General features: G+C 39.6%; 1 protein-coding gene across 2 annotated transcripts; it reads right to left on the reverse strand.

Moving 5' to 3' along the window:
• Positions 1 to 201: 201 nt before the first annotated feature.
• On the reverse strand, positions 202 to 4,346 carry LOC127776581 (U-box domain-containing protein 34-like). Of its 2 annotated transcripts, none has more exons than XM_052303006.1 (9): positions 3,947 to 4,346; positions 3,728 to 3,852; positions 3,514 to 3,629; positions 2,739 to 2,860; positions 2,324 to 2,649; positions 2,119 to 2,232; positions 1,505 to 1,933; positions 637 to 1,386; positions 202 to 555 (listed from the first exon to the last, which is right to left on the reverse strand). In XM_052303006.1, the coding sequence occupies exons 1-9, from the start codon at positions 4,203 to 4,205 to the stop codon at positions 373 to 375; spliced, it is 2,424 nt and encodes an 807-aa protein (XP_052158966.1). In that variant the 5' UTR covers positions 4,206 to 4,346; the 3' UTR covers positions 202 to 372. The 2 variants fall into 2 exon arrangements, with proteins under 2 accessions (XP_052158966.1, XP_052158967.1); XM_052303007.1 differs by having other exon boundaries at positions 2,119 to 2,229; positions 3,947 to 4,341.
• Positions 4,347 to 13,028: the final 8,682 nt, after the last annotated feature.

Below are 13,028 nucleotides of genomic sequence, written 5' to 3' on the forward strand. Positions count from 1 at the left end.
CATGGACTTCTTCATTTTTGCCACTGTTGATTGTGTTCCTGAGGAACAAAGATACTGAACAATTATTTTTTAGACCAGAGCTGAACAATTAATTAACAGCATACAAAGAACTAAAAGAAAAGGATTTTGGTTGCCACCAAACCACACTAGCATTAGGGGGGGGGGGGGGATTGAATTCAGCAGCTGTTTTAAGTCTTTGAATAGCAAGAAGCCATGTTAGGCTTTAGGCTTCTCTGAACGTGACCAACCCTTAAGCTAACAAAACCATGTCCCTGTGCTACCATGATGTACAGCTATCTCAGTGGAACATAAAAATTCTAACTAACCCAAACTGCATAAGCCACAAAGAAAGTAGTAAATCCCATGACTACATCAAGATGACTGCGATTTCCATTGTTGTATCGCCACACGCAAGGAATGGTTGGGAATTATGGATAAATATTGGAGCCTTTGTTTTGTGACAGGGGATGTCTTGTGTTTCTTGAGCCAAGCTTTTATTGCCCTGTGCTCGTAGGTGTGCCCATCAGCAGCAACATAAGGGTCATCCATTACCTCCTGCATCAAAATTGTCATTGTTTCTATTTAGTCTAGGGAGATAATCAGAACTGGCGCACTCAACTAGTTAGCAAATTTTACCTGCAATATTGGGCAGATGAAGTGGCTCGGCACAGCTGCGTTTGGACTTCTTAATGTGGGAGAAGCAGTAATTCTGCTCAGAATGCTCTCAATCTCTGGCAGCACCTCCGATTCAAGGCTAGGCCTGTCTCTACATTTTAAAGCTGTACACCGCACCGCCAATTTTGCCAAGATCTCTGCCTCAGCGATTGGCCAATCAATCTGAGAACTGTCAAGAACATCGGAAATTGAGTCTTTTTTTATCGCTTCTTCTGCACTAAGTATCAGCCCGTGTGGGCGCTTGCCAGTCAGTAGTTGAAGAATGATGATCCCCAGAGCATAAACATCAGATTTCGGACGAATTGTCCCAGTTAACTGGTATTCCGGATCCATGTAATACAGTGTGCCGGCAACTGCAGTATCTCTGTACTCTGTGAGCCCTTCCGGCACAATATCTGATATGAGCTTGGCAAGACCTACATCGCCAATTTTGCTGACGTAGTTCTTGTCGAGCAATATGTTTCCAGGCTTCAGGTCACGATGGACAATGGGCTCTGGTTTCGTTGCATGCAAGAAAGCAAGCCCACAAGCCACCTCAAAGATGATTTGGATGCGCAGGAACCAATGTAGTGATTGCTGACCTTTGTTGTTAATAAGTTGATCTTCTAGACTTCCATTCTCCATGTATTCATACACGAGGCATCCAATTTCAGGGCAGAAACCAAGCAGAAGAACTAAGTTGGGATGGTGAAGTTGGCTGAGGATCTCGACCTACATAATATCAGATAACCAAATAAGTAATTCTAAGCGCCAGTAACAACTTTATTGCCTAGCCAAGAAAGTCATCCATCAGTTATGATGAAGATTAGAAAAAGATAGGTTAGGATACCTCTCTCAAGAACTCATCAATCTTGTCACTGGAATCTTGCTGAATAACCTTGACAGCTACTTCAGTATGATCAAGGGTACACCTGTACACATTCCCATAGCCCCCCTCACCAATCTTCTTTGCATCGGAGAAGTTATCGGTGGCAAGCTGTATTTCACGTTTTGAGTACCGCCTGCAACTTTTGCCAGTTGACAAAAGAGCATCCATAACCTTTGTCTTCTCAGCAGTCACCATATCAGCTACTATTTCAGCCTTATGCTTGGAAAAAGCCTCCTGAGCGAACAAAGTTTTTGCCATCTCAACTTCTGTAACAGCTTCTAGATGTCTGGTCTTCTCATCTGCAACCTTCTGCTTCAACAATTCCTCCCTATGTAGTGCATCTTGCACCTTCTTCGCTTCCTCAGTACACTCACTAGAAAGAACCTTAATCTGAAACATCAGAGTAACATGGAAAAAAACTAATTAAAACATTCACTTTTAATATATGAATATAGATATCTTCATGTACCTAGTAATGTAAAAAACTGGTCACAGTAACTCAAGCCAAACAGCAGCCAAAAGAACTTAACCTTATCTTGGTTAGATCATCACAAGCTTTATCACACATCACTAACCTTTTTCTTGGCATGGACGAGATCTTCACAAGCTTTATCATACATCACTAACGTATCCTGCAATTCCTTTCTCAGTTTTGCTACTTCATCTACTGGTTGAGACTGCAGATCCTGCTAAGAATTGAATCACAATTAATACAACTTATGGAAGCTTATGAAAGCCAACACTAGTCAGAATATTTTCAAGGCTGGAAACAGGTCTGACCTCATCAATTGAGCTCAAGGCAACATAAGGGATTTCCTTCAATCGGCCAATAGCATCGGGATCCGTGTTCACATCTCTGCCCGGTGTTTTTCGCCCTAAGCTTCCAAAAAGGCTTCTTCCATGACTTCCTGAACTTTTACCAGCATTAGTAGAAGTGCTACGAGAGCTGCAGGTATGAGAGCCTGCATAACTCGTATCGCCAGAAGATTTTGGTGTTCCATCCTCAGGGTGGTCATGCAAAGATTGTTTGTCTAGCAGCCAGTTCTTCTGTATTCGGGAAAATGATTTATGACTGATTGACTGAGTCCTTACACAAGCGCTTGACTCTGCAAAAAATAGAAAGGTTTAAGGCAAAATGAGTGCCTCACCATTGCATTTCCCAAAAGAAATAGTAGAGAATATGGGCAAAACATACTGCTTGTTCGAGCCTGATTTGCAAACTTAATAGTCAATCTGTGCCTGGACACAACAAATACATTGCACGAACATGGCATAGCTTTCAGGACAGTAGAGGGCACATCTCGGAGCCGTAATATCCTGAAAAAGGTAACAGCAATACCATTTAACAACAACAGTGGATTTGGCAAAAGTGGCCAGAAATCGATTTACATTTACAGAGATGCTCATTAATTTTGCTTATGAGTTTAAAGTTGACAAATAATGAAGATAAAAATTCCCCGCATTAACCAGCTAAAGTGACTAATCTATTTATCAGCATCATGAAGACAAACTGATGTTAGTTGCGCTGGCTCTTACCAATATCTGTGGCTTCCTGGGTCCTAATTACTCAAAAGGCATAAATGCGAGAAAAAAAGAAACGAATGTCAACAGAAAAAGGAAAGTTTAATCAAGATATATGTACGTGCACACACCTATCACCTTTACTCAGAACAAGTGACACCATCCCAAAAAGGGGCTCAATCTTCCTTTTTTTTTTCTGAAAAACTTTTTTGTCCCATATACACAGCATATCTAGTATGCACTTTCCAGTTATTTTTATACTTTGGGGGGAATAAAGCTATACAGGTAAGAACAAAAATCCCCCTTATCCCTATCAATCTATCATTGGTAGTTGAATTCTCAAAAGCGAAATTCTAACCTTTACTAGTAGTTGGGAAAGGAGATTTGTCACCCAAAACAAAGTGAAGAGGATTATATTTTTCAAAAAAAAAGCAATTAATCTAGTATACCTTTTGAACCAGTTGAGGGAGGTGGATCCAACCACGAGGTTGCGGACGCCGGAGTCCGCCGCGTACCTGACCAGCGCCGCCGTGACGCTCGGCTCCTCCAGAATCACCGTCTCCACCTGCAGGGGAGGAGGAGGAGGAGGGGGAGCTCGAATTTTGAGGCGCGGATCGAGCAAAATCGGCGGAGATTTTCGAGGAGGAGGAGGAGGAGACTTACGGTTGTGCGGGCGAAGAGGCGGCGCAGGGGGAGGAAGACCTCCTCCTGCGCCCGCGCGCGGCGGTCCTCCGCGTACATCTCCACCGTCTCCGCGTCCATCTTCTCCACCGGCACCCTCTCCCCCGCTGCGCGCGCCACGCAGAGAAAAACCCATCAGCTCGAACCGAATCGACGACGGCGACGACGAGGAGGAGGAGGAAGGAGGAGGAGAGGGCTTACAGGGGGAGGGGACGAAGGAGACGGGGGGGATGACGTGGACGAGCGCGACGCGCCCGGCCCCGGCGCCGTGGGCGGCGAGGTTGGCGGCCGCCCACCTCGCCGCGCGGCGGCTGGCGCGCCCGTCCCCGCGCACCGCCACCGCCACGACGATCGCGCCCGCCGCCGCAGCAGCAGAGGCAGAAGCAGAAGCAGAAGCAGCGTCGCCTCCACCCGAGGAGGAGGCGAGCGACGACGAGGAGGAGGAGGAAGACGAGGCCATATGCTCTTCGTCGGCGGCGCCAACCACTCGACGGCGGCGGAGGCGGAGGTGGGTGGCGAGGGGGGAGGGGGGGAAGGGGAGCGAGTCAACCGCGACGAAATAAATAAACCGCGGGGGAAGGGAAGCAAGCGAAGCAACGGCTTCGCGCAGCTTTCTTCGGGTGGGACGAGGACGAGGACGAGTCGAGTGATAAACTAACGCTCGTTTTTTTTTTTTTTTTTTTCGCGCGCGAGGCGGGGGCGGCTCAACGGCTGTGTGGGGGTGGGACCCACACTCTTGTTGTTGTTTGACTGGCGGCGAAGTCGCTGGCTCGCTGCTCACTGGAACTGGAATGTTTAACCACGTGTGGATATATGATGCTTTTATTATCCATCAGGCTCGCCAGATTTTTCTGGCTAGGCTGATATAAACAGATAGGAGGAGATGGGAGAAGAACGACTCTGTGTGTTTAAAGTAGTAAAGAAATAAAAATGATAGTATTAGGAAGAGGCTAGTAAGGCCTTTAGAATGAAGATTTTTTTTATAAATTTCATGAGAATTGAAATAGTTTATGTATGAAAACCTGGTGAAATTTTCACATTCAAAAAGAACTTTCATAAGGCATGTCAAAAGGTCACACTTGGTTTTCAATGCATCCTACTCTAGTTAGATTCTCGGCGTAGCTCGAAGCGGGAAGATGATCACGAACAGCATGAGGGTGTAGGGACGACAGCGATCAAAAACAACAATCGACTACAATTGAGCTATGTTCCCCATGCTGCTTATACACATTGACGGAGATGGACTGATTCGGCTATTCACATACGTGGACAAGTTTGAGTGAGTGGGCATTTACAACAAATTAACCTTTGGGGGTTTGAAAACAAGAGTGACAATTGAGGTGGTTTATACTTTTATTTCTTAAATCTTTATAACAAAATATCATATGGTAATATTTTTATGAAAAAAAGAGGTTTTACTCTTTGTTCTCTTTTTTTTTTCACTCTGTTGCACTTTAACGTTTCCTTGGATATTGCACGTATTAGGTTCCTGATGTTGCAATCAGGTTTTCATTGTTCACCAAGTGATTAAACATTTTTTATTGAGCAATGAAACATTTTAAATCATTTTTCTGAAATATTTTTTTACTGAGTATGAGACATCTTAAATCATTTTTTTTTGCTAAAATAATTTTTATTGGGTGATAAAACATCTTAAATATTTTTGTACATATGGTAAAATACCATTCGGGGTTTTAATTATGATTCGACATCTGATTATAGTTGCCTTGTATTTTTCTTTTCTGCTAGGCCCGTCAATATGAGAGTTTCGTATAGGTCGTATTTTTCTTTTCTGCCAGGCCCGCCGTTAAGAAAAATAGGAAGTGCTGTGAAGGGGATAGTAAGACATTCTTTACATTAGAAAAAACTTCTTAGGAATTGAAATACTTCCTTTGCTTCATAATATAAGTCTTTCTAGCATTACCTATATTTATATAGATATTAATGAATCTAGACATATATGTATATATAGATTCATTAATATTTATATGAATGTGAGCAATGCTAAAAAGTCTTACATTATAAAACGGATGGAGTAGTTTATATGAAAATCTCATAATTAAAATTATAACATTCAAAAATGCCTAAAATATAAGTTGCTAATACAGAGCAAAACTTCATATTTATTGAAAGCATAGCCTTACACTTGACTAACAGAAAAGATATCTTCATCCTTTAAGAGAAAAAAAGAGAGAGATCCATGTTGTAAACAGGTGTTAGTGTGTGGATATATACATAAGGAAAAAAGTCCAAACAACCACTAAACTTTTGATGGAAGTACATCAAGCACCTTTAACATTAAAACCAGACATCTAACGCACTAAACTTAAAAATACCGTTCATACTGTCAGGGTTACCGATAAGACATACCCTCTCTCCTAGAAATCATGAAATATACGGATACGATATATCCTCAAGTATACGGAAAGGACTCGTATTTAAGATAAGGAAATCAATGAGTCCGTATGGAAATATTCTTTAAGGGTGGAAAGTATTAGAGTACTACTTAGAGAGGATAAGGAGTGTGTCATATTGTACGAGGTCCGACGTCTCCGAGTTCTATTGGGAGACAAAGGTGATATGAGGTACAAATGCATACCCCCAGGAAGATACAAGGCATCGAATCTTAGTGCAAGACACCCACCATCACAGACGCAATCCGGACGACTTGAAGCCTATTCACCAATGATCTCGTCGGTAATCTCGGAGTTCAATTGTTCTCTTTTGTACCACAATGTTTTCTTCTATAATACCATATAAACTGGATTAGGGCTATTACCTTAGAAAGGGGCCTATTGTGTAGATCCTCGTACCAACGTACCTCAATACCCTCAGATTATGATCCGTGGTATCTCCCGTCGGCACATATTATCCTGAGATAGTTTTGATTGGTGGTTTGTGTATTTGAAAGCTTAAATGGGTGGCTTTGAATAACTAATATAATGTTTTTATATATAATCAACAGTACTCCCTTCGCCCCAAAATATAAGCACTTATAATGTTCAAATTTTATCCCAAAATATAACAACTTATAGCGTAAAAATTTATCCTAAAATATAACAATTTTTCCATCAACATTCTCTTCAGCATTCAATTTTTCCAGCATCATAACCTTCCACCATTCAATTTTCCTCACTGCCTCTTCTCAACCAATCACAAGAATCCTAATCCTACCTACATCTTTCTAAGTGAGAGTGAACATGAGGTAAAAAGAAATATTTAAGTGAAGATTTTAACACATATATCCAATGCCTATGTCATGTCATGTGATCAAACTCATCTACTGTATAATACAAATTAGAAAAAAAATACTATGCAAAGCTATATTAGAGGGCTATATAAATGGTATTGTAAAGTTTAAGGATCTAAATGTCCGGTTTTAAAATGTCCGGTTTTAAAGTTTAGGTGATAAATGAACTTCCATCAAAGTTTAGGGGTGTATTTGGACTTTTTTTTCCTTTTAGTAAATAAAACCCATCCTAAATTTTTATCAAACTTTGGATGTTGGAGGTCCATCTTTACTTTCCTCTTCCCTTAGCATGTGGTTAACATTAGTAATCTTTCTAATGGATTGAATATTATGCATCACATAAATGATATATCCTATCTTTTGCACAACGACATTTCTCATATCAATGATGGGAATGGCTATACGAAGTGGGGATCTATATACTCCCTCCATTCCAAAATATAATGCTCAACCACTTTTCTCTCATATCTCTAATATAAGACGTGCATGCATGCATACATTAACTAGCACCTCTTGGTCCAATAGAATTGATTTGTCTTAAATCCTATACCATCAAACCACCCAATCACATTACTCGCATGCATCAAGGTGATCCAATTAAGAAGGTGATTAAATGTTTTCTTGTTTTTTTTGTTATGAGTGGTTGAGTCTTATATTTTAAGATGGAGGGAGTATCAAATATGCTTGTCTCAACCTATTACATGCATGTATAATACTCTATACTCAAGTAAATTTATGGGAATAAGATGACTAGAAGCACTTTATAGACCTTATTATATGGTCATGACCAATCTAGCTATAAATTCTCACATGGTTATACGTGACAGCGGGTATATATATGAAAAGCCATATGGTAAAAAGACAGTTGATCGAACAAGTTTGTGTATAGGTCGTTCTCGTATAAACAACAAAGACCCCCGAAAACCAAACATCCGTAGTCAAGATCGGAAGCAAAATAGTAGTGTCTCATTTCCATTGGAAAAATCCACAAAGGGCTTAATTTCGATCAATCTGCGGGCGAATTTCCCCGTGTCGTGTAGCGTGTACAAGAACATTAATTCTGAAAGCTATATGCATTGACCAATGAATTCTCTCTATCTGCAGTTGTCTTCTCCTCATCGGAAGCTTCAGAATTGACCGCTCGATCATACCAGTGCCATGCATGCTGCACTTTGCTCCGATGTGTGTAGGGATAAAAATGGTTCGGATAGTATTCAGTTTTCGGCTTTTTTTTTTCCGGAAACAAAAAGTGCGGGTCTGAATATTTTTTCAGAAAGTTTCAAAAACGGAAACAAATTTAGAATATTTTTTTTCTTCTTGGAAACGAGTATGGTAATACTACTATCCGTTTGAAACTGGAATTAGTCAAAAACTTTCCGGAAACGAATTTGAAACAGTAAGCTGGTTTTCAAGCCGTTTTTCACCCTACCCGTGTGCATGTGTGCTCATTGCTCTTTGTGGCGGTGGCGCATGGCAGCAGACGGCCGGCAAGGGAATTAGGTTGTGTTTAGATCCAAAATTTGTATTCAAACTTTCAACTTTTTCTATCACATCAACCTATCATACACACAAACTTTCAATCACATCGTTTTAATTTTCAACCAAACTTCCAACTTCACCGTGAACTAAACACAGCCTTAGGCTACGACGTGTGTAAAGGCGGCGCATCGCCCTTGCCTCACTCGTGGTTTCTGACTTTGATCTTCTGATTTTTTTTAAAAAAAAAATTTTGCTGACTCCGTTCGTAGCTTGTTCCTGCTCGTGTGTCCCCCTCTTCTTCGGTTCTTTTTTTTTTCTTAAGGATTGTTCTTTGATATGATCAAATTGACTGAATATGACTGGTGTTTTTTTTCTTTTAAATTTCCCCTTGACGAACAGATTGTATTTTGTCTGACAGAGAGCATGTCGCGAAAAGATCGATGGATTTAATTATTGGAAGGGTATGTTCTAGAAATGCGAAATGAAAACTCTTTTTTTTTCCTCATCTCGGTTGCTAATTAATGACAAGTGCGGCGATGTACGGGCTGATCTACTAGTCAATATGAAACTCTCTAGTAGAGTGCAGTGCAGTCATTTGGCTCAATTGTCCGGTTTGAGTCCAACTCGCGATCAAAATAACTGTTCCGAGTCCAACATGGTCCTAGCAGTATCCAGTCGGTCTCGAATGAAATATGTAGTTCTTTTCTACGCAGTAATATAAATATTGTGAAAGGAGAGAGTATTACGTCCCTCCGTCCAACAATATAAACATTTAAAGCATTTAAATTTTACTCAAGAATGTAAGCATTTCTACACTACTATTTATTCTCTCCCAACTAAACTCCCACCTCTCTCTCCCAAAAACAAAACTCACCTATATTCATCTCTTATTTAATAAGTTTTTTTTTCAGCAATCTCAATTGATGTTAAACAACCTAGAAATATGTTTGATGGATGGATTACTATTGATTCGTACATAGTTAGCTAGCTGTCTGGTTGGCTCCATGGGGTTAATGGCGACAACGCCGACCAGTAGTTAGGTATAGCTTGGTTTGACGTCAAAGTCAGTCTCCATGTTGACGCGCTGCTCAAAACGTAGTACGTGGTACCCGTACTAGTCGCTGCTGGGTCTAGCTCACGGTCTACTCCCGGGCTGGAGTAGTGAATCATGAATTAATTAGGAGTAATCAATCATGTCCCGGGCTCATGATTGGTCAGGACTCACAGGCCATAGCCATAAAAATTGGGTTCATGACATTGCATTGGAGGAGTAGTAGCAGCATATGAGATGAAACTGCTTGTGTTTGCAGAAGAAGTTGGTAGTGATCGTCCACATGGAAGTTGGTGAAGAAGTACCCAGCCATCTTCCCCGATGCCTCTCGCTGATCTACTTGCCAATTTGGTCCCATTCTGCTTGAACTTTCCAAGGTGACAACTGTGACGTTGATCGATCTGTGAAGCTTCAGACCGGCGAGAACCGAGCATAGTGGAGTAGTACCTATATATGGAGTTATACTAGTACGTAGTTCATACTACAAATGATAATGGCAGAACTTGTTTGTTTTCTTTTGCAAAATTAAAAATGGTGTAGTGGTGGCACGCATTCATTCTCTAGTTCGATGTGATCATGTGATGTGAAGTTACATCACATAACTCTTTCATCATCTCATGAATATAAACATGCAAAAAAAACTGATGATGCATTCAACATATACTCCGTACTATATAAACAGAATGAAATGAGACAGGCATGCTAACAGACGAGACGACAATTTTTCAAAAACAAGAAAAAGTGTTCGGTACTGCATCAGGATTACCATCAGCGACACCAATTGATGGTTCTTGTCCTCAAAATGTAATCCACAAATCCATAATTCTGATGGGGCGAAATGGGCAAGCGTCCATGTAACAGTTCTAGCTAGGCCTTCAGCATGTTGTTGTCAGTTTTATTTGTAGCGCCAGGTTTGTACTCGTCAACCGCAACTATGATTCTCTAGTTGTTTAATTTGTCGTTGGCACATATTATGTTATGTACGATCGCCAAGACTTTTGCGCCTTAGCGCATGTGAAACGTTTTTAATTGGGCCATTTATCGATCGATCAATCGATGTCTTTAATCTCTGGATTCTCACCTAAAAGAGAAGAATTCATGCATCTCGCAAGCTAGAATTCTTCAAGATTTCAAATCTTCAGCTAACTTCATCACTACATTGTGAATCTTGTGCAATTTGCAGAACAAAACCTTTGAGCACGTCCTGCGGTATGATTTTTTTTTTCCGAACATCAAGGATGACACATGATTTAAGAAATACAACACAAAGATATACAAGTAATATATTCCTGAAAGCAGGAGAGCATTTACCTCATGATCGATGACGCTTCTGGGCATAGCGCCGGGATAAGCGATTTAACCAGCTTATTTCGCACTTTGATAGAACCGCTGCACTGGAAAACGAAGCCATATGACTTGCTATTGTGAATGACATAGAATCCTGCTGAAAAGCTTTGTCAAGGACATCAGAAGTCCATGATTTGGCATATATATGACTCCAAAATTTCTTCGTCGCCCTACAAATTTAATGTGAAAATAAGAATTGCAAAATATGAAACTGTTTTATCACAGACGCATGCAGGAAAGTACACACATGAAGATGGGAACAAGCATACAAAGAATCAAGGCATGCAGTTCAGGAAAATAGCATGCAGGTGTGTATATCCTAGAGGTGTGTAATGTGCAAGCCCAAAAGAGGTATAAATCAAGCAAACTTCTAAACCGAAATTTACGCAGTTAATTATACTACCAAAAACGCCACCGAAAAGACAAAGCAATGAAAAAACTTAAGAAACAAATACCTCAAGAGGTTAAGTATCCTTGGACGTCACCAATGCATTTTTCCAGAGGAGGTAATTAATAACAGTTCAAGCACATAAGCATTAGACAGTAGTGCATTCCAAGCCACAAGGCGAATTGTGGATTCAACACTCCGATGCAAGTAATTGATGTCTCCATATGGGAACAGCTAGCTGCAAATTGCTCAATAAGGCTATCAACAAAAAGTAGTATAGCTTTCATGAATGTTGTCTTGAAATCTGAGAAAAATATCGTAATATTTTCAACATAAAGCAAACATATTATCAAAATATATTAAATTATAGTTTTAATGAAACTAATTTGGTATTATAGATGTTGTTAAATTTTTCTATAAATTTAGTCAAACTAAAAAAGTTTGATAAAAAAGTCAAAGCTAGTTATAATATGAAACGGAGGAGGTAGAGCTTATATATTCTTACATGGGCCTGGTTTAGTTTTCAACTTTTCCATCACATCAAAACTTTTCTACACACACAAACTTTCAACTTTTCCGTCACATCATTCGAATTTCAATCAAACCTCCAAATTTGGCGTGAACTAAACACACCCATGGTTATACGTGACAGGGGTATGAAAAGCTAGCCATGTGATAAAATGTACGGTGATGGAACATGTATATATGAGTTCCTGTAGGCTCTGTTTAGATCCCACCTCAAAATTTTACACCCTTATCAAATCGAACGTTTAAACACCTACATGAAGTATTAAATATAGGGTAAAAAATAACTAATTAAATAGATTGCAACTAATTTGCGAGACGAATCTTTTAATCCTAATTTCTCCATGATTTAACAATGTGATGCTATATTAAACATTGCTAGTGAAGGATTAATTAGGCTTAATAAATTCATCTCGCGGCTTACTGACGGATTCTATAATTAATTTTTTTATTAGTGCCCGAACACCCCATGTGACACCCTACATAATATCCGATGTGACACGCCAAAACTTTACACCCCTGAATCTAAAACACTCTCTAAATAAATAAAAAAGGACCCCACAAAACCAAACATCGATAGTCAATTTTTTACACAGTCTTTAATGATATACTTTGATCATTAATTTATTCCATATTATGTTACTAACGAATATGAAATTAGTATTACATTAAAGTACTTTAAAATATGAATCTAGTAATATAACATGCATAATATTTAGTATATATATGGTTAGTGTGATTGTTAGTCAAAAGTTATCAAGTTTAATTTTTTTTGAAAGGAGGACGTCTTATATTTTGGGACGAAGGGAGTATTTCATTTCCTCGGGATAAACGAGGAAAATCCACGAGGCCCCCTTTCCATTGATCTGCGGGCGAATTTCCCAGGTCTTCTGGTAAAAAAAAAATTGCCAGGTCTTGTACTAATGAATTCTGAAAGTTACGCACATTGACTAATGAATACTCTCTCTGCGCAGTTGTCTTCTCCTTATGGGAAGCTTTAGGATTAGCAGATTCTACCGCACGTTTTTTTCAAACTATTGAATAGTACGTTTTGTACGTTTTGTGTAAAAATTTTCTATATGAAAGTTGCTTTAAAATACAAATATATTCATTTTTCAAGTTTATAATAATTAAAAGTAATTAATTATTTACTACTGTCTTCGTCCTATATAAATTACACTTCTATCTGATTTAGGACAAAATAGTAGGATTGGAAAATGACCACAATAATCTTATTTAATGA

This window comes from Oryza glaberrima, chromosome 6, assembly GCF_000147395.1.
Source record: "Oryza glaberrima chromosome 6, OglaRS2, whole genome shotgun sequence".
In the NCBI taxonomy this organism is placed as follows: Eukaryota; Viridiplantae; Streptophyta; class Magnoliopsida; order Poales; family Poaceae; genus Oryza; species Oryza glaberrima.

Bases quoted from the DNA above. Each gene is read 5' to 3' on its own strand.
- LOC127776581 (XM_052303006.1), bottom strand. From the start codon at position 4,205: ATGGCCTCGTCTTCCTCCTCCTCCTCGTCGTCGCTCGCCTCCTCCTCG. The intron at 2,861-3,513 runs GTATACTAGATT...TACCTTTTTCAG, and splicing joins TCCCTCAACTGGTTCAAAAG to GATATTACGGCTCCGAGATG. The intron at 2,650-2,738 runs GTATGTTTTGCC...TATTTTTTGCAG, and splicing joins AAATCAGGCTCGAACAAGCA to AGTCAAGCGCTTGTGTAAGG.